At 47.3% G+C, this 25,812-nt stretch overlaps 1 protein-coding gene across 3 annotated transcripts in view; it reads left to right on the top strand.

Annotated features, from left to right (window-relative positions):
* Polr3b (RNA polymerase III subunit B) overlaps positions 1–25,812 on the top strand; it is an 86,864-nt gene that overhangs the window by 16,551 nt on the left and 44,501 nt on the right. For all 3 annotated transcript variants that reach the window (XM_010631314.3, XM_010631312.3, XM_010631313.3), the window contains 5 exons: positions 3,074–3,196; positions 7,158–7,277; positions 11,028–11,162; positions 21,665–21,826; positions 24,654–24,854. In XM_010631314.3, the coding sequence (XP_010629616.1) occupies positions 3,074–3,196; positions 7,158–7,277; positions 11,028–11,162; positions 21,665–21,826; positions 24,654–24,854 (741 nt within the window). The remainder of the gene's footprint in view (positions 1–3,073; positions 3,197–7,157; positions 7,278–11,027; positions 11,163–21,664; positions 21,827–24,653; positions 24,855–25,812) is intronic.

Genomic DNA, 25,812 nt, shown 5'->3' on the forward strand with positions numbered 1-25,812 from the left:
TCCCAGCCTCTCACTCCCTGGTGCCTGCTGCTCTCCTCTGCTCGTGGGCATCCTTTTCTCTGTCTTTAGAAGTCACTCTGCTTAGAGCTCCAAGGAGAAGACCGCGCCGCTGTGTAAAGGGCACCTCCGCTATCTGTTCAGCATTATTGCTGATTGCCAAGCTGCCAGGGACCCTGAGCCAGCGCCCATCATCTCTGCTCTTTGTTCACGAGGTTATTATGTAGTGTCTACTTTTGACTTGTTAGTAGAAGTGACGTCAGATATCTGGAGTACAAAGAAGTCCATAAAAAGCTAGTTTTCAGATGTCTAAATTACGTCTGTAAAGCACAATGGTTGAGCATTTTGCTGGTTTCCATAGCAGTGTATCATTTATCTGTAGCTGCGACTCCTGAAGGCTGGAGAATCGTCAAATCCTCCACTCTTTGGAGCCGGGCGTCTGATGAGAGCCTGCCTGAGTCATCGCCCTTGTCTCAGCGCCTCGCTGCAGGAAGAGTCTGGCTGCTCGGCAGCAGAGCTGCGGCTATAATCACGCCTGCTGCACGCGCGGTGCCGTTCACCGTGCGTGGGGCATCTCTGTTTCATGACTTAGATAAATTGGGGGCCTGCACAGTGTGTTTAATCCCTGGTAGGTCTAGAGAAGTTTACGCAATGATGAATGACTGCTTGGACTTAGGAAGTGTGAGGGGATTTTTCCTTCATTATTTTTAAACACTGAAGTGAGCAGTCGAGATTGTGGAAATACAGATTACTAAAATAATGCAGGTGGCGTTTAGATTGTACAGTATAGATGTTAGCTAATCCACAGAGCTGCCGTTTCCCTCCGAGTGTCTCTGTCTCAGACCCTTGCTGATGTCATCCTGTGTGCATGGGTCAGCATCTGTCCGTCCCACACGGCTCTGCTCAGGTTTGGCTTTCCTCTTAGAAGTGAAGCGCGTTGGTTAAATATTTTATTATCAAAGATTTTAGAGAAACATGATTGGATCCCACTGTAAATTAGTTACCTTGGTGTTGCTTTTCTTACAGTTTGATCCCACTGAAGCCCACGCAGTGGTGAGAGGTGGGCAGGTGGGCGGCATTAACTGTAACGTGCTTTCACACAGAGAAGTCCCGTGCAGCTCACATTTGTAGCTGGTTACTTGCAGACTGAGGAGAGAGTAGCTGTACTCGAACACCAGCACTGATCACCTTAGGTGCATCTGTGTGCTGCCATGAAGAATGACCTAGTTTTTGTTCGCTTGTTTAAAAAAGTAGAACTTATCTTTTTTTTTTTTAAACAATTGCTGTTTTCAAAAAATATTTATTTATTTATTGTTTTTTGAGACAGGGTCTTGCTATGTAGTCCAGGCTGGTCTTGAGCTCACTATTTAGCTCAGGTTGGTCTTGAACTTGTGGTGATCCTCCTGCCTCAGCCTCCCAAGTGCACAACTACACCTGTCTTTACAACTGCTATCCTTTAATGTATGAAATGCTTAGTGTTTTAATACATTTGATAATTTTCAAATAGTAGCGTTTATTTCTAATATCCTTTTAAATAAAATCCTTCACATCAAGTTAGAGATAAAAAGACTGCAAAACTTAAAGTAACAAAAAAAAGGATTTCAAATTTCAAAAGAAATTTGAAAATTTCTTTGTAAAATATTATTCTGGAGCAAATAAAATTACACATTAATTATCATCATCATCATTATTACTTTTGATACGGGGGATCGAACTGGGGCCCTTGCACTTTCGAGGCAGGCGGCACAATCACTGAGACAAGTCCCCGGCCCTGAATTGATGCGCTGCGTGGTCAGTCCCGCACAGCTTCTGTCGGTTGGAGCGCGGAGGCCGCTGTCGCAGGGGCTCGGCCGGGTCAGTGCGTCAGCCTGGCCATCACGGGAAGCGCGGGCTTCCCTGGTCCCTAGGGCCAGGTCTTCTCTACTGTGCGCTGTCTACCCTGGGCAGCTAGGGAGGTGGGAAGCTGGCGCTCTTCAGGAGGGAGCCTGCAAGCCCCACATGCAGCTTCTGCTTTTCAACTCTAGGAGCAGGTCGGGCTGGGGAGGGGAATCGGGTGCCCAAGAATTTTGACGTTTTTCAAATGATGTACAGAGACAGAACACCCGTTTAGCATCCCCCTGAATCTTCAGAGCTTTCCGTAAGTTTGCATCTGATGCTACAGTGTCCAAAGCCCATTTCTGGGATTCAGACCCGAAGGTCAAACGTGGAATTACAGAGTTCTGAGCTGGAAGAGGCCCGGTGACGCCGTCCGCCCACACAGAGGATGGCGCTGGCAGGGAGAGGTGTGAGGCAGCGGACTCTGAGCTGTCCTGGCCGAGCGAGGCTGTCCTGATGGACCTGGCCCGTGGGGTCAGAGGCCCTTCTGTCGCAGGTGGTGCCCTTGGCCTCCTGCAGGGACCCGGGCTCGGCCCCCTTGCTCTCCTCTGTGAGGAGGAGTGTGGGACGGGACAGGACCCTTGTCTGCTGGTTCAGTCTGCTCTGCAGAGAACCTTAATGCAGATACGGACTGTTCCTAACCCTAAGAGCAGGCCACGGTGCCAGGAGAGGTGGCCTGGGGTTGAAGGAGTGCGTGTAGGGCCCCGGTGGGTTCTCTGAAGCTAGTGCGACACCTCTGGAATAATGAGGTAAAACAGTGGTGAGGGAAATTCTTTTAGGGTGAATATAAACGGTTCGATAATTTTCAAGAAAATGAATCGGTGACAAAACCAGATGGGCTCTCGTTTTCAGCAGTGCGTGTTTCTGGCTCAGCTCCCCCTGGCCGCTTTCCCCTTCCATTCGCCTTTGTCATTGGGACCGGTCCTGTCCCCTGAACCTTCCGCTCTCATTTTTGCATGATCAAACTTAGAATATTTAAAAATTCTAGAAGGTGGTACACGTGGAAAACGCTCACGAGTGTTTGTTTTCCTCTTCCTAATCAACATTTCTGTTTCAGGTTCCTTGGCAGGCAATGCCAGATGGCCGGGTTTCTGAGCAGTGAGGTCTCCCTCGAAGTGACACCCACAAACAATGCGGAATTAGCATAAGCAAATGTCAGCGGGAACACAAAGCGATGCTCTATCTTTTCTTCCCTCCCTAGGCCATGGGTGTTGAGAGTGACCAGGAAATCGTGCAGATGATCGGGACAGAGGAGCACGTGATGGCTGCTTTCGGGCCCAGCCTGGAGGAGTGCCAGAAGGCGCAGATCTTCACGCAGATGCAGGTGTGTCCGGCCCTCGCCGAGTTGCAGCTGGAGACCGCGCTGCCCCTGATGAGGCCCCAGCCACGGTGCGGTGTGCGCAGCCTCCTGGCCTCGCTTGTCAAGGGACTGACTGCAGGAAGGTGCCTGCCGGACCAGGCCTACGGTGTCTGACGCAGAGGAAGGCTGGAGAGCCACGGGGCTTTTGTTCTGATACAGTAGCAAGTGCGATTTTATTCCTATTTGTTGAGGTGGGCTTTTTATTTTATTTTTTTCCAGGACTGGGGATTTCACCCAGGGATGCTCTACTATAAGCTACTTTCCAGCCCTGTTTCTTTTTTTGAGACAGTGTCTAATTAAGTTGCCCATGTTGGCTCTACACTTGCGATCCTCCTGCCTCAACCTCCTCAAGTGCTGGGATTACAGGCATGCGCCGTCACACCCAGCTTATTTGTTTGAGACTCTGGCAGTTCTAATACAGAAGGATTCTTCTTTTTCCCATGGATTTTCTCCTTGCTAGCGTCCTCACAGGCCCGCGTGCCTGCATTTGTGCGTGTGTGTGCAAATGTGTTGTTGGAGGTCACAGCCGGGGCCTCACACGTGCTCGGCAGGTACTGCACCCCTGAGGTATATTCCCCGGTCCTTACATCACCTTCAGTCTCTGCTTGGCTTGCTTTAGGCATCCAGCCTATGTGACCTCAACCCCATTTCCTGAATTCCTGGTTACAGACTCAGGGAGCCAGACAGGTCAGGAGGGGTCCCTGTTGCCACTCTGGGTCTTTGTTGCCCCTCTTAGGTGCTCCTGGTGGAACCTGGGAATTTTAGGGTCTCAGAGATGAAGATAGGGAACTCTGTGTGTGTTAAGCCTAATAAAAATAATGGTACTTCCCTTCCAACTGGGGAACCCTGAAGCCAGACTTAGGGTCTCAGTGCCATGTGTGGAAAGTGCTTTGCTAAGTAGACATCAATGCTCCTCCTAGCTGCTCTGGGAGGAAGAGACTCCCTACTATAGAGCCACAGTGGGCAATTCCTCCTTGCTCACGGGTATATTCTTTGTTCATGGGCTTCTTATGGCCACGTGTAAATTCCAGGCTGCTGTTTTCTTGTTCCCCCAGACGCCAGAAGTGCTAGCGTTCCCACTTGTACTTGTTTGTGTGTGTTCTGAAAGCACGTCGGTCCTGATGCTTTTGAAGACGAAGCCAAGCATTTAGGAGGGTGATTGTCACATGTAAGCGTATATGATTCCAAAGCACAGATCAGTGGGGATGATTGTCTGCCTTCTTTTTCTGCAGTCATTTAAAGGTTGACTCAAATAAAGCAGCCTCAGGAGAAGGGTTTGGGTTAGGGGATTCTGTTTCTGTCCCTCATTGGACAAGAAATACTTGGTAGGCATGAATCTTTGGTACAAACAGAACCGGTATTGCCCAGAGGCTCTGAGACCATAGGAGGCCGCAGTGAGGGTGGTCCAGGAAATAGAAAGTGTGAGCCTGGCCTGTGAGCAGCGGTACCTGGTTCCTGGTGCGGGATTCTCCAGTCTCCAGGGCTGCGCATTCCGCAAGGGTAATGGGCCTTACTGCCCTCCCAAGACCCACGATGGATGCATTTTGTCGCAGAAGTCGTCATTGTTGGTTACGTAACCCTGCACATCCTGAAACTGTTTGAGTGGGGGTGAACAGCGCGTTGGAAAGTCAGTAATTTATTTCTGGTAAGCAGCTACTAAGAGAAAATTTCAGCTAATCGAACACATAGGTCAGGGCTAAGAGGGAGAGAATATATAATCAGTAGATATAAGAGAGACAAGTGTTCATTTCCCCGAATGGAAGAGCTCTTCCTGTACATGTGGATTAAGGTGTGGATTCCTTATTTGCAGCCGTGAGAGAGTCCGAGGCAGGAGTAACCCAGGTGGCTGAGCCACTGCTCATGTATCTAGTTGTGAACGCAGTAGTGCTCCGTGCTGATCTAAGTGGGAGAACAGGGGTGGCTGTAGTGTGATAGAACACTTGCAGGTTTGGCATTTCAGTGGGTTACTTAAAACCCGTGAGGTTTGGGGTTTGTTTTGTTTTGTTTTTCATGCCTTCCTTTTGAGGCTCTCCACCATTTCTTCTGTTCGCGAAGCCTTCTGTCTATTTTGGCTGAGTACGTTCTGCATCCTTGGCAGGATTTACTGCTCTTCTTAGGAGCAGAGGATGCACTGGGGGTCTCAGTTTGGCTCCCTTGTGAGAACTCGGCCGCGACACTGCAGCACCATTGGGTGGTCCCGGGACAGTGACCTTGTGCTCCGTGGAAGGCGTCCCTTGTTCCCACACTGCTTCCTTACAGAAGTGAAGCCACTTCAGCTCTTCCCCGGGGAATTAGGAGGGCAAAGATTTAATGAAGACAGCTCAATTTAGGGACAGCCCCGCTACCATTGCCTTCGTCGGTCATTACCTACTGCTCTCCGCAGGCCGGGCAGCGGGTGTGCCGAGGGTTTGTCTGGCACTCTTCTGGGCTCTCAGGGAGGGCACTCCGGCTGTGGGTGCGGTGCCATTCACTAGGAGACAGAGAACGATCACAGAGTTCCCACTCGCAGTCTGAAACGTGCACGGAGCTCGGTGATGAAAGTGGTATGAGCGCAGGTGCAGGGTTAGAGCTGCAGAGAAAGAAGAGAGGTCAGGACTGGCCCGGAGCTTCGCCCACGTCCCGCAGCCAGAACCGGGAATTTGCCAAACAGGTCACTGGGATCGGAGTGCCCCGCTGGGAATCGGGAACCACTCCTCGCTTCCGAGGAGCAGAAAGCCAGGTTTCTAAACAGTACATAGCTGTCATAAAATGAGAAGAACCCTGTGCTCATCTCGTCATGGAAAGAAGCCGGGTCATAGCGGGTGTACAGGAGGGTCACACTGTGCTGATTCCGGTTTTCCTGCTCACAAGATGTGGAGCACTTCCATGTCTGTGTTGGTCATTGGTGTTTCTTCTTGGTGAGGAGTTCAGATCATTTCTTCGTTTTCCTGACTGAGTTGTCCTTTGCAGCTATTTGTTCTGTTTCCATTTAAAGGTGTCTCTGCCTACTGCAGAGTCAGGAACATATTCTACAATTTCTTCCAGAAGCCTCGTAGTTTCAGTTTTTATGTTAGCCCTAAAATCCATCTTAATTTTTCCATTTGGTATGAGGTGGAGGTTATGGTGATTTTTTTTAACTATAAATGTTTAATTGTGTCATCATCATTTGTTTTCATCCTCGCTGAATCGCTTTGGCACTTTCGTGCAAGATCTGTTCACCATGGAGTCAGTTTATTTCTGGTCTTGTCCTCTTCCATGTCTGTCCTTACACCAGTGCTCCTGTTCTGATTACTGCAGTTGCGTAGTTGGGTCAGGTAATGGTAAGTATTCCAGCTTTTTTTGTTTAGTATTTAGACTATTTCTTTGCATTGCTATGTAAATTATAGAATCTGTAACTTCAGAACCAACAATCTTTGCTTTTTAAAAATTATGTTAGAAGTCTGATTAGCAGTTGTAACCCTCAGTTTGTCTGGGTTTGTTTTCTCTCAGTGATGGTTTATAGCTTTCAGTCTGGAGGTCTTACATGGTTTGCTTTTTTTTTTAGGAGAAAAAAGTGCCATCCCACAGTGTTAGCTCCAGTTTTCTGAGTGAATAATTAATGGCTGTTTTTCTCTCTCTCTCTCTGTCTCTCTCTCACACACACACACACACACACACACATCTGTGTTTTCTAAATCTCCCACAATGATCAGCTGTCAGTTTCACAGAAGGAAAAGTATTTTAAAGTACGCAGGGAGCCAGTGCACCAGGCAGTACTACTCTTCCTTCATTGGTAAATATAGATTTCTGATTACTCCTAATGCAGCTGTCTCCGCGGCCAGGGCCCGTACAGAGGTCTGCTCTTGGTTCTTTCTCTTCCTCTTTTTTGCTCATAATGTGTGTATGAGTTGGTACTTAATGAACGACCTCCAGCGATGTCATCCAAGCAGTGTTCTCTGTTTTATAGGCGTTAAAATACATAGGGAACAAAGTAAGAAGGCAGAGGATGTGGGGCGGTGGACCAAAGAAGACCAAGATAGAAGAAGCTCGAGAGCTGCTGGCCTCCACCATTCTGACCCACGTACCAGTGAGTAAGCTTTGCAACTGTGGATAATAATGACTGTGGGGCCGTGAACCTGTGCTAGAGAACTGTGAATGCGCTGGTACTGTTTGAAGCCTGTCACTGGGGAGAGAGTGCTAGAGGGTGTGGGACACGCCTCCCTTCCCCAGCAGGTTCCCTGTACTCAGAAGCTGTGTCCGCACCACCTCTCCGCACCTCTCTGGCTCAGTTACTTCAGATCTCACTAGCGCTGCTACTAGGTTTCGTGGCTTAAAGGACAGAGCTAGCATGTCGTGTGTTTTTATTATTTATTTATTCACTTATTTTTGGTACCAGGGATTGAGCTCAGGACCTTGCCAGGCAGGCGCGGTGCCACTGAGCTAAATCCCCAGCCCTGAATGTTTTTAAATAAATTAAAACAAACAAGCAAACAAAATAAAATAAAACATATTTACAGTGCCTTTTCTGTATACCTTTATTTGGTGTCGTAAAATCTACTTATGTTTACCATTTTAGGTATGGTTCTTTGTCATTAAGTACATCCCTGCAGTAAATATTTTTACCGTACTTGCTGGATAAGTTCGTCGCCAGACCTTGCCTTAGAGTCACCGTGTTCGGTCCTCGTGACCACACCCCTGGGTGATTGCTGTGACCCCAGCTGTTGGTGGTCACAGTGAGGTCTGGAATCCGTCTTCCAACCTTTGAGCTAGTGCCTGGGGCCTGCTTGGTATTAACTTACTGAGCAGATCGGCCTGGTCAGCCAGGATTCTGTCGGCAAGAGCTGTCCCCCCGTTCACGTAGGTGCTGCTCCTTCTGAGCAGCTCCTTGTCTCCCTGTGCCACGGCGCATGCTCTGATTCAGGGGCTGCGGCTGGGCCTCAGGCACCTATAAGATGGCAAAAGTGCAGAGGCCCACCTGGCGCTTAAGAGACCTTGTGAGCAAACGGTGCATCCTTCAGTGGTGTTTCTGTGTCCTCGTCGTCCCAAGAACCATTCTTTTTTCGTTATAGCAAATATTTATGTGTACATTTTATGCATACATAATGCTAACACTCACTGTAGGGAATTGGCACCTGAACATGATACCTCCTGCCTTTTTTTCCCATTCCCCCTTCCCTTTGATCCCCTCCCTTCCCTGTGTACAGAAGCTTTGTTTCCAATTTTTCTTCTATTTTCTTTTTTTTGCCCTTCTCCCCCACTTGTTCCCCTTCACGTTTGAACATTTTCTTCCCATTTCCCAACATCTATTATACATTGTAGTCCTTATTTCCACTCTCAGTTTCTCATACCAAAGTAACAGTGTGGTATTTAGACACATGTGTCTGATTTATTCATTTAAGAATTGTCTCAGGCCAGGGAGGTAGCTCAGTGGTGTCACACCTGCCTTGCAAGAGCAAGGCCCTGAGTTTGATCCTGTGGTGCCGGAAAAAAAATATGTAGTCTCAAGGTGCATCAATTTAGCTATAAACATCTGAAGCTCATCCTTCTTTATGGCAGAGTAGTATAAAAAAGCCACATTTTCATCTATTCATCAGAACTGAAAATTCTTAACAGCAAAGCTGGTTCTCCACTGAATTTTAAGCTTTCTAGGATGACTAGAGAGGTGGTTTGAATCTCAGAAGCACGGAAGTGGGTAGTGGAAACTAAGAACTGTTGCGCCATGGATGTCATTGTTCAGGTCTTACTTCCTAACCAGTTTTCTTCAGACAAAACCTTAACCCTTCTAAGCCCCAGCGTTCTCGGTGCAGTGACCGTGGCACCGTGTCCTCCCAGGGCTCTCATGATATTTTGGCCTCGTAATGTCTGCCAGCTCTGTTCCCAGCTACGCACGAGGCTCTGCTCTGCGGAGCTGTTCATCCCTCCTATGTCGCTGCAGAGAACACTCAGTCCCAGAGCGCAGCTGTGCGGACACTTGCTGGCTTCTGTGGGAGAGGCCATCCTCTGTGCTGCACAGTGAGCGAGTGGTTTTACATAATCCAAGGAAGAGTACGGTTGGAAGAGACCAGGGAGAGTGCCTTCCTCTTTCAGGGTGGCTTAGGACCATGTTTATTCGCATGTGCTGTAAAAGGTGATTTGGGGAGACACGGATATTTGCGTTAAATACATACTTTTTAGAAAGAATACTGGTTGCACATCGGATCTCTTTTTGTGGCATCTGAATTATGGCATCACAGCATAGGACGAAGCTTGCTTTGAAGGGAGTTGTTTAAAGCTGTCCAAAAAACACCAAGTAAAAATCTGACTGAGATGAAGCAGGACTTGAAAATGACAGACACTACTCTGCAGTGTGCCATGACTTCCAGTGCCTTCTGGGGTGCTCGGGGCATGTGTCGTAAGCACCCAGTGCTGCTTGTGTCTCCGCAGAAACCGCCGGAGTACGCCAGGCTGAAAATTGAAGACCTGCTTGATGAAAGTTTGATTCACTTTTTTTTGGGGGGGGGCACAGGATGGAACTCGGGACCTTGCACTTGCGAGACAGGTGGCAGAACCACTGCGCTAAATCCCCAGCCCCTATTTTTCTCATTCACAAGCAAAGTTAATTCACCTAGAAGAGGTAGCTTTTTGGTGCTCTGTCTCACTGAGATCAGAAGGATAATCTGAGCCCGGAGCATTGTGAATCCCAGCTGAGAATGTGGGTCACTGCTGCTGTCTGTCGTGCATTAGTGATGGGTGCTTGGGCAATGAGTTTCCTCAGAGGTAGGCGAGAGACAACTTCTTAAAGCTTCCTTGATGATGTAATTGTTTTGTGGTTACAAGATGACAAAATAGCTTTAGATGTACTTTTTTTTTCACCGCCTTCTAACTTAATTTCTTTTAGCACATTCCAAAATTGTAATAGAGAATAAACTGACCCAGAGAAGAAATAAAACTTTCTTTGAAGGGAAATGAACTTCTTGGCATGCACGTGGGTTAGGGTGACCCTGACACCCTGTGTCATTTAATGGAAATTTTAGCAGCGATAAAATATGTGAAGGAGAATGCGTGCTGTGGTTCTAAACCCAGATCTGCTGAACTTTCCTGTCCTAGTGATGAGCTTAACAGGAACAAGCTCGGGGTTTTCCTGAGTGAGGAGGACGCGTCACCATAGTGCGCCCTTACGGTGTGTTCTTCTGCAGCGGCGGGGGCAGAAGCTGCACCACAGTCCTCTGTTTGTCTCCTCCACAACTGCTGCAGTTATTTTTACCAGGTTTGATTCAACTCACTGACCAGGCCAGATTCATTCCTGTGGGCTTCAGGGCTTGTGGCAGGGAAGATCGTCCAGGACGCAGGACGCAGATTCCTTGTCCATCTGGCGCTCGCTCAGTGTCTGTGGGGCCTCGGCTTCCGTTCGGGTCGGGGTCTGTCTTCTCAGGTCTGTCATAGGCTGCAGATCGACAGCGGCCGAAGCCCAAATCCTCCAAAGGCCCCACCAGGGTGGCCATCCAGGCGGTGGCCTCTCCCCACCTACACCCTTGGTGCTCCGCGTGGCCTCTCCCTGACCCAGACTGTTGTGGAGCTGCCATTCTCCCCGGGGCCAGGCCAGGCGCTGGCTCTGAGTGTTTGTGGTCGTGTACCTCAGACCAGGCGTGTGTGTGGGAGGAAGGAGCTGGCAGCAGTTGAGAGCTGAGCACTGCCGTGGAGCACTGCCACTCCAGAATCACAGTGCTGAGATAGCAGGAATCGTAGCAACACACTGCTCTCTTGTTTAAATGTTGCAACATTGGTTCTTTTCTTAAGGCATCTTACATCTTAGCGTAGATTGATTGTCTCAGAACTTTCCTGTGATTCTGTGTTGCAGGTCAAGGAGTTCAATTTCCGAGCCAAGTGTATCTACACCGCGGTGATGGTTCGGAGAGTCATTCTGGCCCAGGGAGACAATAAAGTCGACGACAGAGACTACTACGGGAACAAGAGGTTGGAATTGGCAGGACAGGTGATTTAGTTGTTTATGGCAGAAATCTTCTTTTTTTTTTTTTTTTTTTTTTGGTACTGGAGATTGAACTCGGGTCCTTGTGCTTGCAAGGCAGGCTACCAAACCACTAAGCTAAATCCCTGGCCCCAGAAATCTTCTTTTGTTTGCTTTAATGAAAGTTAATGTTCATTTTTGATAAGAGGAAGAGACATTTGGAGTATAGCATGTTTGCACTATACTTTTACATGTGGTTTACAGTGTCCTAGACTCAAGAATTTCTTTAATTATGAAAAATCCACATTGACTCTCTAAATATGTTGATAATATGTCACCTAAATTATAACTTTTGTTGAGCTGTTTACCTTCATTCCCTGTAACGTCAGAAGTGAAGTATGACTTAACAGTTGTTTATTAAGCACCTGTTATTTTCTAGCATGCCCTAGGTTCTGGTTTAACAGAGGGAATGACACACAGAGGTCTAGTGGGGGCGGGAGGGTAAACAAGCGAACCGTCCGTCACCCAGAGATGTGGTGGAGTAGGTGAGGACAGCTCTGATCAGTGCTGTCTGGAGGAGAGCAGGTGTGCAGAAGGCTTTCAGACTGTGTGTTTCAGCATTCCAGTCGCAAGTTCCTTTTACACAAACGAGCTAGAATAGACACCTGGCTGCCATTATATATTTTGTTTTTCCTTTGGTTTTAAAGAGTTACTTCGGTGGATTTCTTGGGCCTTACTAAATTTTTAAATCTGTAAATTTATTTCTTTCACCAAATCTGAATAGTTTTCAGGCTTTATTCAAACACCTTTTTCATGCTATTCTCTTACCTCCTTTTCTTCTGACTCTGGTTATACTGTTAAAGGTTTCAAGGCAGAGATTCTGTTAATTTTTTAGATTTTTTTTCTCTTCAGATTGGAAATTCATTGATCTGTTTTCAAGTTCACCAACTTTGTTTTTAGTTATTTATTTATTTTTCTTTCTTTCTTTATTTTTTATTGGTACCGGGGATCTAACTTAGGACCTTGAGCTTGCATGGCAGGCGTGGTACCACTGAGCTATATCCCCAGCCCCAACTCTGTTTTTAATATCATTTCTAATTCCTTGTTGTACTCATCCAGTTAAATTTTTGGTCTGTACATTTTGTCAGTTCTAAAAACTCCACGTGGGTTTTTTTTTCCTAGCTTTGTCCCTGCTGAGATTTCTTGTTGGTCTGTCTATCACAATCATATTTTTATTTACATCTTTGAAATTTCACGGCTGCCTGTGCACTGATCCTGCTGTCTCATCGGGTCATTCTTGGGGTTGGCCTTCCTGAGGATGGGTTGTGCTTTTCTGCACTCAGAGCACTGGGAGTTGGTGGCAGAAGGTGTTACTTTGTAGAATGATCATGAAAGCTCCTTGAAAATTAATGGATTCTGAGCCAAACCCTGTCATACATTCAGACTAAATGCGAATGAGGAGAAGCCAATCTTATATAACTTGCAAAAGCAAATTCCAGCAAGAGACACAGCAGGTGCATGTCACCCTGGGCAGGAGGGAGTTTGGGGACAGTTGGGCCGGTGGAGTGAGGGTGTGGAGATGCAAGGTGGAGCCCCAGAGCCCATGGGAGGTTGGATTTCAATGTACGCAGAGTATGAAACCACTGGCAGTGAGTAATCGGGAGGGTGCTGGGACCTGAGTTTCATGGTAGAAAACAGGTAGCAGGCAATGGCACCTGGGATGAGAGCTGCAGACTAGGCTGCAACTAAAGTGGCAAACCAGAAGTCAGGAGCCACGGCTGCTGCAGAGCGGGCCGCTTCTCCTGAGTCCAGATTGACCATGTGCGTGCCTTCCTGCCTCCCCTCCAGCCCAGCCCCAAGTCTCTTGGTTGTTTAATAGGAGAAAATCATGCTGTAAAGTGCGTCCATTTTAAAAAGTCCGGGTTTAGAGGCATAAGGAACAGAATAGGAGGGGTGAAGGAGAGACTATCCTGTTGCTTAAGAAATGAGAATTAAAAAGATGGTTCCCAGTGCAAGAAAACATGGCTTTATAAACATTGTAAAGACATAAAAGGCATTGTGTTAGCAAAAGTGTGTCAGAACAGTAGCCGCTAATTTCGCACCCCCTGGGAGGCAGGAGGCTGGATGGAGCCGGGTGTGCCGGGGCCTCAGATAACAGCGCTGTCTCCGCGCTGGCCACAGTGCGGGTTCACAGCTCCGGCTCCTGCCACCAGAGGCTCGGCAGGCTGGCCGCCAGCAGAGGTGTTAGCAAAACCTACCGGTTTCAGGCTTAATCTTTTCACCTACCTTTTCTTTTTCGGTAATGTGTTCATTATTTGCAGCGCATTACTCTATTCTTTGTCTGCAAATTTTTTGTTTCTAATACAGCTTGCTTTGTTTGGGTGAGATATGGAATGGCACCAAAATCCGGCACCCTAGAAAGCCAGGGATTTCCACCCTGGGACAAAAGAATGCCGTCTTGACTTCAGAGATTGCCTAATCCCAGCTGTTCTGATAATGTAATTAAGGCTGCCTAATGTCTTTAATTTTACAACCAGTTTGTGTGAAAAGGAGAATTTGGCACTCTGAAGGCTTAAACACTAAATAGCAATCTCAAGACACCTAATTAGAATTCTCTGACATTAAGCTAATTGGTGAAACTGTATTTCAGCAGCTTAACTTCTTTATTAATTTTTTAGCATTTTCATTGAAAATCAGTTGATGAGCTGTCAGTGTTTTCCCCTAAAATATGATTTGCTCAACAGTGCTCCAGCCTCAGGCAGGCACACAGGCCTCCAGCTAGCAGTGAGAAGCTGGGGTGCTGTCCCTTTTCATCATTTCGCTCTTGACCTAAATAATGTGCTCGAGTGTGTGGCTTGGCCTTGCACTTTCTTGCTGCTCTGGTAACTGGACGTTATTTCCTTTAAGTCGAGAAATGTATTAATGAGACGGCTTTTCTGTTGACTGTACCCTTCCTACTTGTTCAGTGCCAGAGCCATTTCTTTGTGTTTGGATCAGGGGGCTACAAAAAATTCAGCTGGGATCCAAAGAAACTTTGTCATAATTCGAGACAAAAGTGGCTAAGTGCAAGGGACTCAGCAAAGGAGAACTGAGCTTTTGTGGTTGCGGCTGAGGGCATTTATTCTGCCCAGGATCCTCATTCAGTCCTTCTGCCGGCTTCCACAGGAAGTGCCAGGGTGGCTTCCGCATCCCGCCCACCCCTGCACCTGCTCCGCTCTCATCGCCTTGCCCTCCACTTGCGAGAGCCCTGGGTGGGCCTGCAAGAAAGGATTAAGCTCTCAGAGGAGGGAGTTTTCTTTCAGAAGAGTTGGTTTGGTTGCAGAGCTGAAGGAGTGTCTGACGTACAGCCTGAGGGCCATCCCTGCGGGGACTGTTTTCTGTTTACTCCCTAGAGAAGACTTGCCTGCTTTGAGTGTCTGCTTCATTAGTAACTTCCAGCAATATAGTCAGGGCAGAATTCGCCAGATCTTTAGCTTAAAAAAGTCACCGCACTTCAGAATTTTTCTGTTGAGTAAATCATTAGCGTCAATATGATGCCCCATGGTACTTGAATGTTTGGTTAGTTAACCTTAAAACTTTTTTTGCTCCATAAAGAAAATAAAACACAGAAGGAAAAAATGCAGTTAATTATGAAAGGGGTTTTGGTATTTGTAATAACTGTTGCATGTGTTGTTGAAATGTCTGCTCTTCATTTGTGATAAGCACGTACTTAGTTTTCCTCTGTGACGTAACTGCAGGTGACTCGTGCTCTGGTTGTCCTGCTGTGTCTGGTGCTACTCCCGAGCAGTGCCTGAAACTGCCACCCGCAACCTAGGCGCCGGGAATTCGGGCCACTCAGGCCTGGTGTGCCTTCTGTTTTGTGTGTAAGGGGAGGCCACTGCTGGCGTACTGCTGGCGTTCTGCTGGGGGGTGGCAGCGAGAGCTCTAGGCTGGGCTCAGGGAGGACCCAGCCCTCTGTGCACCAGGCGTCAGGACCCCGGGAGTTTCCTGTGAACAGGACAGAGGCTGACTGAGGTGCCAGACTTGAGTCACACTGCCACCTCCGCGTAGTCTGGATCGAAGCCACCCCACGTCCACTCAGAGGTGGGGCTGCGGGGCCCAGCGCACCTCCCCACATATCTGTGGGTCAGGCCAGCCAGAGATTTGGGCCATTGCACCCAGAACCCGGGGCTGGCTCTCACAGTTCTCAGCTCTCCCCTGCTTTCCAGCTTTTGGATATTTTCCCTGTACTTCACGCAGTGAGTTTGGCCTTCCTGAGTTAGCTTCCCTGGTGGCTTGGGCCCTCTGTGCAGTGTGGCCTGCCCTTCTGTGAAAGGCCCTGAGAGCCAGAAACATGGCCAGAGATGCTCACGCTCCAGGGTTTGGGTGCTGGTCCCTTCAAAGAGCTTTCCAGTGTCCTTCCAGACTAGTTTTTATCTGTAGTTCTGCCTGTGAAGGAGCTTCTCCACCGTTCTGGAAACAGTCATCTTAAACTGTCCATGACTCCCTCTGCTCCTGTTGACGGGGCTGCCTTGACCACACTGCTTTGGATTTGTCACCATTGTTTACTGACATTTACTTTTTTGTTTTGTAATTTTTTTTGTTGGTACCGGGGATCGAACTCTGGGCCTTGCGCAGGTGGCAGAACCACTGAGCTAAATCCATGGCCCTTTTGTAATTTTTAATGTAAAAAATAACATATATATGTAAGTTTTGAAAATCCTCAGAGCCAGTACTCAAGACCTACCATTACTTTTTCCTATTTATTTCTCTTTTCCTCTTCTCTTCCTCCCACTATCCAAATATTTATATTTATTTTCTTGATGTATTATATTAAATTTTTATTTTAAAATTTTAATATGTTTGTCTTCTGAACTTTATAAAAATAGACTCGCACCGTATAATTTCTCTGAGACCATTTCCCTCACTCCGCAGTATTTTTAAGATTCGCCTCCATTGTTGCATCTCTGGGCGCGTTTCTGTTTCGGCACCCATCCCATTTCGGGGCTGCTGTCTATAAGCATTTCTACAAAAGTATCGCCTTGTCGTGGAGTCGTCACGCGAGACCTCAGCCTAACTGCGCCGTTAGACCGGCTTCCCCAGCCCTGTGTGTGCGGTGTGAGCCCCAGGTGATCTGCAGCCGTGGCAGTACCAGCCTTGTGGGTACTTGTCTGTCTGTGGGTAAAGGTGACGCTTCTGGTCTTGCCTTGCGATTTCTGCATTACTATCGGTGTTGGGCCTTTTCATGTGCTTCTTGTTCCCCTTCAGATTCTTTGCATTTTCCTTATTGGCTTCAAGGAGCTCTTCTTACATGTTGGATCTTTTTTGTTTGTATGGGGATCTGAACTCAGGACCTTGAGCTTGCGAGGCAGGCGGTGGCACCAAGGAGCTCCATCCCTGGTCCTGGATCCTAATTTTTACCAGTTACATGTGTTGTAGAAGCCATGTCCCAGTCTAAATTCTTTTTTTTTTTTTCCAGCTTTAATTGAGTTTATTGGTACATTTTAGGGATACAGTACAGTTACATTCATTGTTGGGATCTTGTACCTCTACATGACAAGTCTTGGTTCTCATTTTTCCCCTTGTCTCTGCCCTCCCTTCACCCCCTCCTCCCCTCCCCATCTACAAACACTTTATTTCCATCTTTTCATTATCTCACATTTTTTTCTTTTCCCTTATTACCCTTCCCCTACCCATCCCACCTTCCCTACACCTATAACCCCTTCCTTCCCATTTTAAATTCTTTTTTAAAATTTTATCAAATCTTTTATTGTCCACAAGCTTGTGGTCAGCTTTGTTAACCTGCTCCCTCAATAATTACTGGACTTTATTTTTTAAACCTTTGCCTTTCTATTTCTACCTCAATCCATCTGGAGTGGATAAGGAATCCAGTTTAATTTGCTTTCCAGATGCAGAGTGAGTTTCCCTAGCACCATTTGTCACTTGGCCTTCTGTCTCCTTCTGATTCAGAGAGCAACTCTGTCACGTACTAAGCTGTGCTTGCGTGAGTCCGTCGTGGGCCCTGTCCTGTCTGTCTGTCTGTCTGTGCATCACTGGTCCTTCACCCACTGGGGTGCCTTGGCTCATTCAGGGCCTTTGCTTCTCCACACAACCCTAGAGTCAGTGTGTCAGTTTTCATTCAGAATCTTCTAAGGATTGTGACTGGCACTGCCTTGCATTGCCGGTCAGATTTGGAATGTCTTAAGAGAATTGCCATCTTACCCAGGATATTTAATTCTTTTCATTTATTTAGGTTTTCTTTCATGTCTTTTGATAAGATTTTTTAATTTTCTCCATGAAGGTTGTATATGTCTTTTGTTTGATTTATTTCTAAATACTTTAGGGGTTGGGGCAGATATTTAATAAATATATTAACATGAAAAATTTCAAGCACATACGAAAGTGTAGTAAAACTAGTTCCTACGTACACATCACAAAACTTTGTTCATCGTCACTAGAAGTCAGTCTGGCCTTTTTCAAACTCCTTCGCTTCCCACCTCTGCCCCGGTCTCCACATGGAGTTAAACAGATCACAGTCGTCAGATCACTTGAGGATCTAATCAGCTATGAAGTCACTTCCCATAAAGACCTCAGAATGCTCAGTGGACCCTCGACTTAGGCCTCAGTTCATTCCGAGGGCTGTTTGTGACTCAGGTTGCTCAGTCGCCTTCACAGACTCCTGTAAATTTAAGCCCCACTTTCTTCCCAGCAGATGTCAGTGTCCTTGGAGAGACATTGGCCCAGGATTTCTCAGTGAACCCACACAGGAAAGGATGGGACAGTGCTCCTTCTGGAGCTTTTTAAGGTTCAGTCTGCAACTGAGACCATCTGGAAGCATAAGCAGCCAGCATTCAAGTCATAACTCAAGATTTTGTGCGTTAAATTAAAACTAAAATGCCAGTCACAACCCGAGTTGTTCATATGTCAGGCCAGTCGTAATTCGAGGGTCCCGAATCTCCAAAAACTATATCTTTAAAACACCAAAGTTAAAAAAAAAAAAAATCTTAACACCATTTTCATGCCAAAATACTTCAAGAATAGTTGCTTGCTATCAAGGATCCATTATAAATTTCCTTATAAATGTTATTTACATAGGGTTTTTCAGATAGGATCCATTGTTTTTGCTTACTATGTGTTGCATTTGCTTACTATGTCTTTTGTTTTTTAAATTTTATTTTTGAGACACAGTCTTGCTAGGTGATTCAGGCTGCCTTGAACCTGCTATATACTCCAGGCTGGCCTTAAACTTAAATGACCCTCCTGCCTCATTCTCCTGAATGCTGTGATTATGGATGTTTTTAAATTTCTTTTTCATCAATTGGTTCTGGATATGTGTTTGTGTGTATGCTGGGTCGTTTGTTCTGAGGAATTTCTCGCATCCTGGCTTTTACTGATGGTACCCTTGTTTTGGCCAGGGTTCTTCAAAGAAATGGAACCAGTAGGAAGGGGATGAAGGGATGGATGGATGGATGGATAGAGAGGTAGAGAGAGGTGGAGGGGACTTAGAGGAATGTCTTCCACATTGTGAAGCAGAGAAGCCCCACGAGCTACTGTCTGTAAGGTGGAGAACCGTGGGGGCTGGTGATGGAGTTCAGTCTAGAGCCAGAGACCTGCCAGCCGGGGGAGCTGATGGTGTAACTCAGCCAGGCCACAGCCGAAGGCCGGAGAGCATCCTGGGGCCCAAAGGCAGGCAAGGCCCTGGAGTTCTGAGACCCGGGGGCAGGAGCGCGAGTTTGCCTTTCTCTGCCTTTCGTCCTGTGCAGGCCTCCACAGACTGGTGACACCTGCCTTCAGAGAGGTGGGCCTTCTCCCCTCAGCCCGTGTGGTGGTCTGTACATTCTATCCCAGCACTCTGGAGGCTGAGGCAGGAGGGGCACACATTCAAGCTCAGCCTGGGCAATGTACAGACACAGCAAGACCCTGCCTCAAAACAAAAATTTTAAAAGTACTGGATGTGTAGCTCAGTGCAAAGGCCCTATGTTCAGTCTCCAGAAAAATACGTGAATAAATAAAAGGAAAAAACTTTTCCAGAAATAACCCTGTGGCTGATATACTCAGAAGTAATGTTCGTCAACTGACGTTCCGTCCCGTAGCCTCACCCACTGATGGCTGAATTTCTGTATATAGAATGTGTGGGATTTCTGTGTGTGTGTGTGTGTGTGTGCGCGCGCGCGCATGCATGTGTGCTTTTCCCACTCCTGAAGTGTGTGCAGATCGGTAGTTAAATGTCAGTGCAGAAGCTGTTGCAGCACTGTGCTGGAGAACTGCATGGATGGTGGTGCAGGTCCCGTCAGGAAGGCTGGGCTGGCCTAGTCTGCTCCCAGGATGGGTGTGTGGGGCCCGAATTCACCACCGTGTCATCCTCAGCAGTCTTGCTCCTGACGGTTGGTTTTGTTTTAGCAGCCTGTGGTGCTCACTTCTGTTACCCAGTGTATCACCAGGACATGCAGGTAGTCATAGTCTAATATTTTCATTCTGTTGCATTTATTTGCAACGACTTTTCATTATCGTCTCTGTGGTTACCCTGAGACCTCCCTCATTTATGTGAGCAGGGTAGGACAAATGCTTGCTACGTATTTTGTTTTTTTTAAACAGTTTGCAGAGCGATTTAGTTTTCTAGTTTCCTCCAGAGACAAGTAGTGAAGTTTTTTTTTTCTTCTCTCTGAGTATCATTAGAAACTTGGAAAATTTTTTACTTAACATTTAGAATTGGCTTTTCTGTTTTTATAAGTAAATGCTCAGTAGCTTTTGAATGCATTTGAATCTATAGGTCAATTTGGAGAGAATTGACATCTAAATACTCTTCCAAGCCATGAATTATGTATTTCTCCCACTGAGATTTTAAAAAATTTCTCTTGGCAACGTTTTAAGTACATTTGCTTTTTGTTTACTGGCCTTGGATCTTGCAGACTTGCTAAACACATCTATTATTTCCAGGAGAGTCCTTTTTAGATTCCTCGGGATCATCTGTGTGGATGAATATGTTGTCTGCATGTAAACACAGTGTCATTCCTTCCTTTTTAGTGTCTCTATCTTTGATTCCTTTTTCTTGCCCCTTGAACTGCCTGCTACTCCACTGGCCGCTGAATAGGAGTGGGGAGAATGGGCTTTCTATCCTTTCTCCCAGTGCTGCAAAGGAGAGCATTCAGTCTCAGCCCCTTCCTGTGGGATCCGGCCCCTGCTGTGTAGCCTTCCTGCTCCTCCCCCGGGAAAGATGGCTTTTGCTCTCCATGTCTCGCCCTTGCGTCACACCTTCTCTGGGCCCATGGACAGAGGGCCGCTGGCCTCCTGCCAGTGGGTCCCGGTCCTGACTGGGCGTGGGCTCTGCCTCCACCCCTCTCAGTGCAGGCTTTGCTGGCCTCCTTCCTGGGCCCCAGCGGTCTCTGGAGGGCTGCTTGCTTCCTTGGTGGAGACGTCTGTGGGGAAATAGATGGGTTCGGCCACCCAGGTTCCAACAGAGTGGTCTTTCTAAGGGCTTCTGCCTGCGCAGTTCTGGGGACAGACTGGGGGAGAGTGTGGAGCCCCGTGGTGCCTGAGAGAAGGTTGTAGGGCTGCAGCTCATCTCTCCTCTCCTGGCATTCATGCCCTCACTTTTCCTTACGGCTTTACCACCTAATTGTGCCTTCCTAAACAATGTAGTTTGGTTGTACTGTGCATCCTTTTCTTTTTTATACAGCATGTATTTGCTGAACATGATAGTTACAGTGGTTCAGGGAATTGGGACCCATCTGTCATTTCTTGATCATTTGGATCCTTTTACTTCTCCAGAAGGCTTGCCTCCCTGTTCCTGTGATCTCTCCTTTAGTTTTCGCTTTAACTTACATATATCTGATGTCTTTGCGTCGTCATGCTGTTTTTCACATTGAGCCATGGCTTTGCGTTTAGTTCCTTTCCCTTCATCCACTTTGCTTGTCAGTGTCCCTACAGTTGATCTCGGCACAGTTTTTACCTGTGTCTGCAGGGCACGGGTTTTCCCAGGAGCAAGTCAGGTGCAGACGCCTGTACTGAGCTCTACTTTCCCCGCCCTCTCAGAGACCACGAGAGGCCAGGGCAGTGCTGCACCTGCTGGCATCCGGGACGGGAGCTGGGGCACAGCGGGGCGGGTGGCCAGGGCAGCTGGTTCCTGAGAGTTGGACAGCAATTCCGGAAAGCCCCAACTCGCGGGCAGTACCCTCCCCTCTTTTTTTTTTCTTCTTGTTTTGGTTTCAGTGTCTTTATTTGTAGAATAAAATGAGATCACTGGTCAGTGAAATCTAAAAGTCTGGGAGTGACTGATCTAAATGAAGTGCTGTGCATACAAGGGTTAGGTCATCACTGGGCCTCCTTTCCAGAACCTGCAGTACGGTACCTGTAGGCACACGGACAGTTATGAAGCATTGGTGAAAACAAATGGAATGTAAATGTTTTTAATTTCAAGTTAAATTTTTTTTTGTTTTGTTTCAAACAGTTACTTTGCCTTGTTTTTTATGAATAAGACCTAAGTTTGGTACAATAGCCCTATAATGAGTTTTGAAAGATTTCCATGTAACTGTATTTTTCTTTTCCTTTAGCTTCTGTCTCTTCTTTTTGAAGATTTGTTCAAAAAATTTAATTCCGAAATGAAGAAGATCGCAGACCAGGTGATTCCCAAGCAGAGAGCAGCCCAGTTCGATGTTGTGAAGCACATGCGTCAGGACCAGATCACCAATGGCATGGTGAACGCCATCTCCACTGTGAGCGCCCAGTGGGTGGCGGGTGGGTGCGGGGAGAGAGTTTGGTTATTTTCTGGTATTGGGGATCGAACTCAGGACCTTGCGCTTGCAAAGTGGGCAGCAGGCGTGGTGCCACTGTACTAAATCCCTGGCCCCAAGGTCTTTTCTAAAGATTGTATGCAAATAACAGATTTCCTGCTTTGAGAGATAGCCTGAAGTTTGCGTGTTCTCCACTTTATTACCACAGTACCCTCCCTGACCCACAGCATGGTCTTCCACAGCTTCATTTACCTGTGGTCAGCTGCAGTCTGAAAAGATTAAATGAAAAATTCCAGAAACCAGCAGTTTATAGAAGGGAAACAGCTTTTATTGTAGTTTCCTTCCTGCTCTTCACATCTCACTGCACTAGCTCGTAGACGGCGTCATCACAGGTGCGCTGAGGTGGGCGGGGCTGTGCACGCACCTGCGGTCTCCACCCTTTGGGGACGTGGGCCTTGCCGCCCTACACAGGAGGGACTTCTACGTGACTCCCCCAGGTTGTCGTCCCTGTTCTGTTCGGTGCGAAGGAGCTTGGTAGATGAGGAAGAATCTTCCAGTTTAACCGTCAGTAGCCTTCCTCTAACGGTGACTTCCTGTGACGAGACTGACATTTCAGATAGGCGCACGCCCTTTCATTCCTCAGTAGCTCTCTGTTCCTCAGGGCCTGTCCCCATCCCCCCTTCGTGGGGCTCTCGGAGGAGGAGGCCCAGCTCCCATGTGCACACCAGACACACAGCTGGCACAGGGGTGGGTGACACCCAGCAGAGCCGGGTGTCCCCGCAAGCTGCCTCTGGTCGCAGTGATGTTGTGCTGCACACCTGTTTCTGTGCTGCTCGTGGAGCTCTGTGAGCAGCCTGGCTGGGCTGGCTGCAGGTGAAGTGAGGCCCGCCTGCCTCTGCCCGCCCAGGGCCCCAGCTTGCAGAAGCTGTGCACTGAGTGTGTGAGGAAGTTAGAACTGCTTTCCCCTGCTTCCTGATGTGTGATTTCCAGACCACCTTACCGCTATTGGCAGTAGTTCTATCGCTCTAAGTGCCTCTGCCTTATCCCCCGATAGGACTGCTTATTAGAGAAGCCAGTGGGAGGCCTTGTGGCAGGTGTGGCCAATCTGAAGGTGACCAGGAAAGGGCCAGCCTGTTGCCTTTGGAGATTGCTTTCCCCAATGTGCTTTCTCTGAGGAGCGGTTTCAGACTCTGGGCCGGTCTCTCCCACTCGCTGTGGGCTAAGGGCATTGAGGCTCCACTCCCCACCTACTTCTCGTTTGCCGACAGTTGCTACTTTATTTTGGCTCAGTGCTAAATATTTATTTACCGCTTATTACCTTACTCTTGGGCATAAGTCCGTTTACTGGATCCATTCTAATTCCAAAGATAAAAGGAGATAACTGAATAAGCAACACGGGAGTCTTCTTTGAGAATACTGTATTTGCTGTGCTTATTTTGTAATGGGTAAGGTTTCTTCCTAGAATTTAGCTCGTTTCCATGTTCTCAGGAACTCCAGGTTCTTGAGTGATAGCTCTCCGCTGTGACAGAGACAAAGCTGCCCTGGGGAGGGCACCTTCCTGAGGCCAAACGTCCCATCTAGACACAGAACCATTCTCCGTGTGAAACCACAGCACAGCTGGGCCGCAGGGATTTTCAGCCCGGGGTCCATGCGTCTGCTCCTGAAACTGCATGAAATTAGGGTTCATGTCTCTATGTTTTTCCCCAGAAAGTGTTCATTGCTTTCATTTGGGTTCTTGAAGCAGCATGGAAAACTGCAAATGCCATTTTTCTCTTTGCAATCAGAAAGACAGTGGAGAGGGCCGGGGATTTAGCTCAGTGGTTTCACCACTTGCCTCGCAAGCACAAAGGCTGGAGTTTGACCCATGGTACCAAAAATAAAAACAGAGAGAGACAATTGAGTCAACTGTTATTTTTGTCATTTCTTTTCTATTTTGCTCTTTTGATGCATACTGTTTTCTGCTGTTAACTTATGTTACCATGAACTTATATTTTTGGGGATATCATTTAATGTGTGCAAGTAATATGTTTCACATGAGATATTTAGTGCATGAAAGATAAGTTTTATGGTCAGAATTTATTTATATGTCTTTTAATATTAACATGATAGCCATAGAGGAGATACAGTTTTTTGTTTGTTTTTGTTTTTTTTTGGTACTAGGTATTGAACTTGGGTACTTGAGTTTGCAAGGCAGGCAGTGGAACCACTGAGCTAAGTCCCTGGTCCCTTAGTGTTTCTTAATGTGAACATATATATAACAGTGATGGCGAACTTACAGCACACATGCCACAGTCACTGAAAGCGCTAAAAGGTTCGCCATCACTGGTATACAGTTTTTAGATTCCTTAGGCCGCAATCAAGAATTGCTGTCCATCATTTTTCTGTTGCTGTGTTTTCCTCTAAGCCCAACTTTGGAAGACATCTGAAGAACACATTCCAGTGTGATTGTCTCTGTGAGCTGCAGCCTGGTTTCACCTTAAAGGTGCAGAAATTGTGCAGTTTTATTGTTGTGCCCTGAAGCAGCTTGTTCTGTGTACCCGTTTCTCATCTGATGGCTGCTTGGCTGTGCTGAGGCTGAGTGACATAGTTCTGGGTGTAGTTCTGGTTTCACATCCATCATGTCCTGAGGGAAGGCCAGCAAATGGCCTGGCTAAGGCCTAGTGTCTCTCGGGACATTCTGACGTCCAGAGATGTGTCATAGCTGAAATTTCATGGGCGGCCGTTTCTGCCGTGGACTTTTCAGCAACCGCTCAGTATCAGAGAACCCACGAGAGGGCTGGGGTGGTCTCAATGTGTCATCTCTCCACAGGGAAACTGGTCTCTGAAGAGGTTTAAAATGGACCGCCAGGGCGTGACGCAGGTGCTGTCTCGCTTGTCCTATATATCTGCCCTGGGCATGATGACCAGAATCTCTTCCCAGTTTGAAAAAACCAGGAAAGTGAGTGGCCCTCGCTCCCTGCAGCCGTCCCAGTGGGGAATGCTCTGTCCTTCGGACACTCCTGAAGGCGAGGTAAGGTCCCCGAGGAGGAGCCCACACAGGGCTGGAGGTCAGACTTATTGGGATGTGGACTGGGGTGCCGCTCCTGCTCCCAACCCCCAGGACATTATTTTTCACTGATTGGCCACTTGCCTGGCAAGAAATACCGATGCACTTATCAGGACTACATGGAAATCACCCAGAGCCAGCGCTCGCAGAGGCATCTGACTCAGCATCTTACCTAAGAGATGTGCGGACCTTGTTTCTCTTGCTCATTTGAGTTTATCCTAAGACTGGGAGTGATGAAGAAGGGACAAAGCAGGATGGTCGAGGGACCCACTGCCCCATCCTCACAGAGCTCCCTCTCTGAGCGGTGCCTTACTTCCATGAGGTAGTCCGTTCTAGCACTTGGGCGCCTGTGGTCCAGGCACCTTCAGGTTGTTACCTAGGCTCCGAACCAAGGCTTGTACAGGCTTTACTTCTCCAGCAACTGGCATGGCTCCTCTCCTCCGTGGTACCGGTGCTGGTTTTACTTGATCCTGTTCCTTCTAAGTCATTGACTTCCCGAGGAGAAACGGTTCACCACTGTAACTCAGGCGCCTGGCAAGGCCTGTTTCAGAACTGAGGCCGCATAGATATATGTGAAATGAAAAAGTTAATTTACAATAAGTAGAAGTAGGTTCCAAAGTATAGAAAGTGTTATGACTTGGAGGTGAAAAACAGGTGTCCATGCAGAGTAGTGAATTTCAGAAATTATCCTAATGTAGGTGGTTTTTGGAACGTTCACAGTGTACTCATTCTCATCCTGGGCACACTGAGGGTCCGCGAGATCGCTTTAGCTACCATCAGTAAAGTAGCTGCTTCTTCCACTACTGTAGCAGATAGTTTTTTAAGAATCAAAGATAGAATCTTATGCGTCACACATCTTGCATGCATTTTGTTTTCTGTATGCTGTCCTTATTGATAGATTTTTGGTTTTTTTTTTTTTTTT

The sequence above is a fragment of the Fukomys damarensis genome, unplaced genomic scaffold, assembly GCF_012274545.1.
Source record: "Fukomys damarensis isolate Sample0158 unplaced genomic scaffold, DMR_v1.0_HiC HiC_scaffold_15, whole genome shotgun sequence".
Taxonomy (NCBI): domain Eukaryota; kingdom Metazoa; phylum Chordata; class Mammalia; order Rodentia; family Bathyergidae; genus Fukomys; species Fukomys damarensis.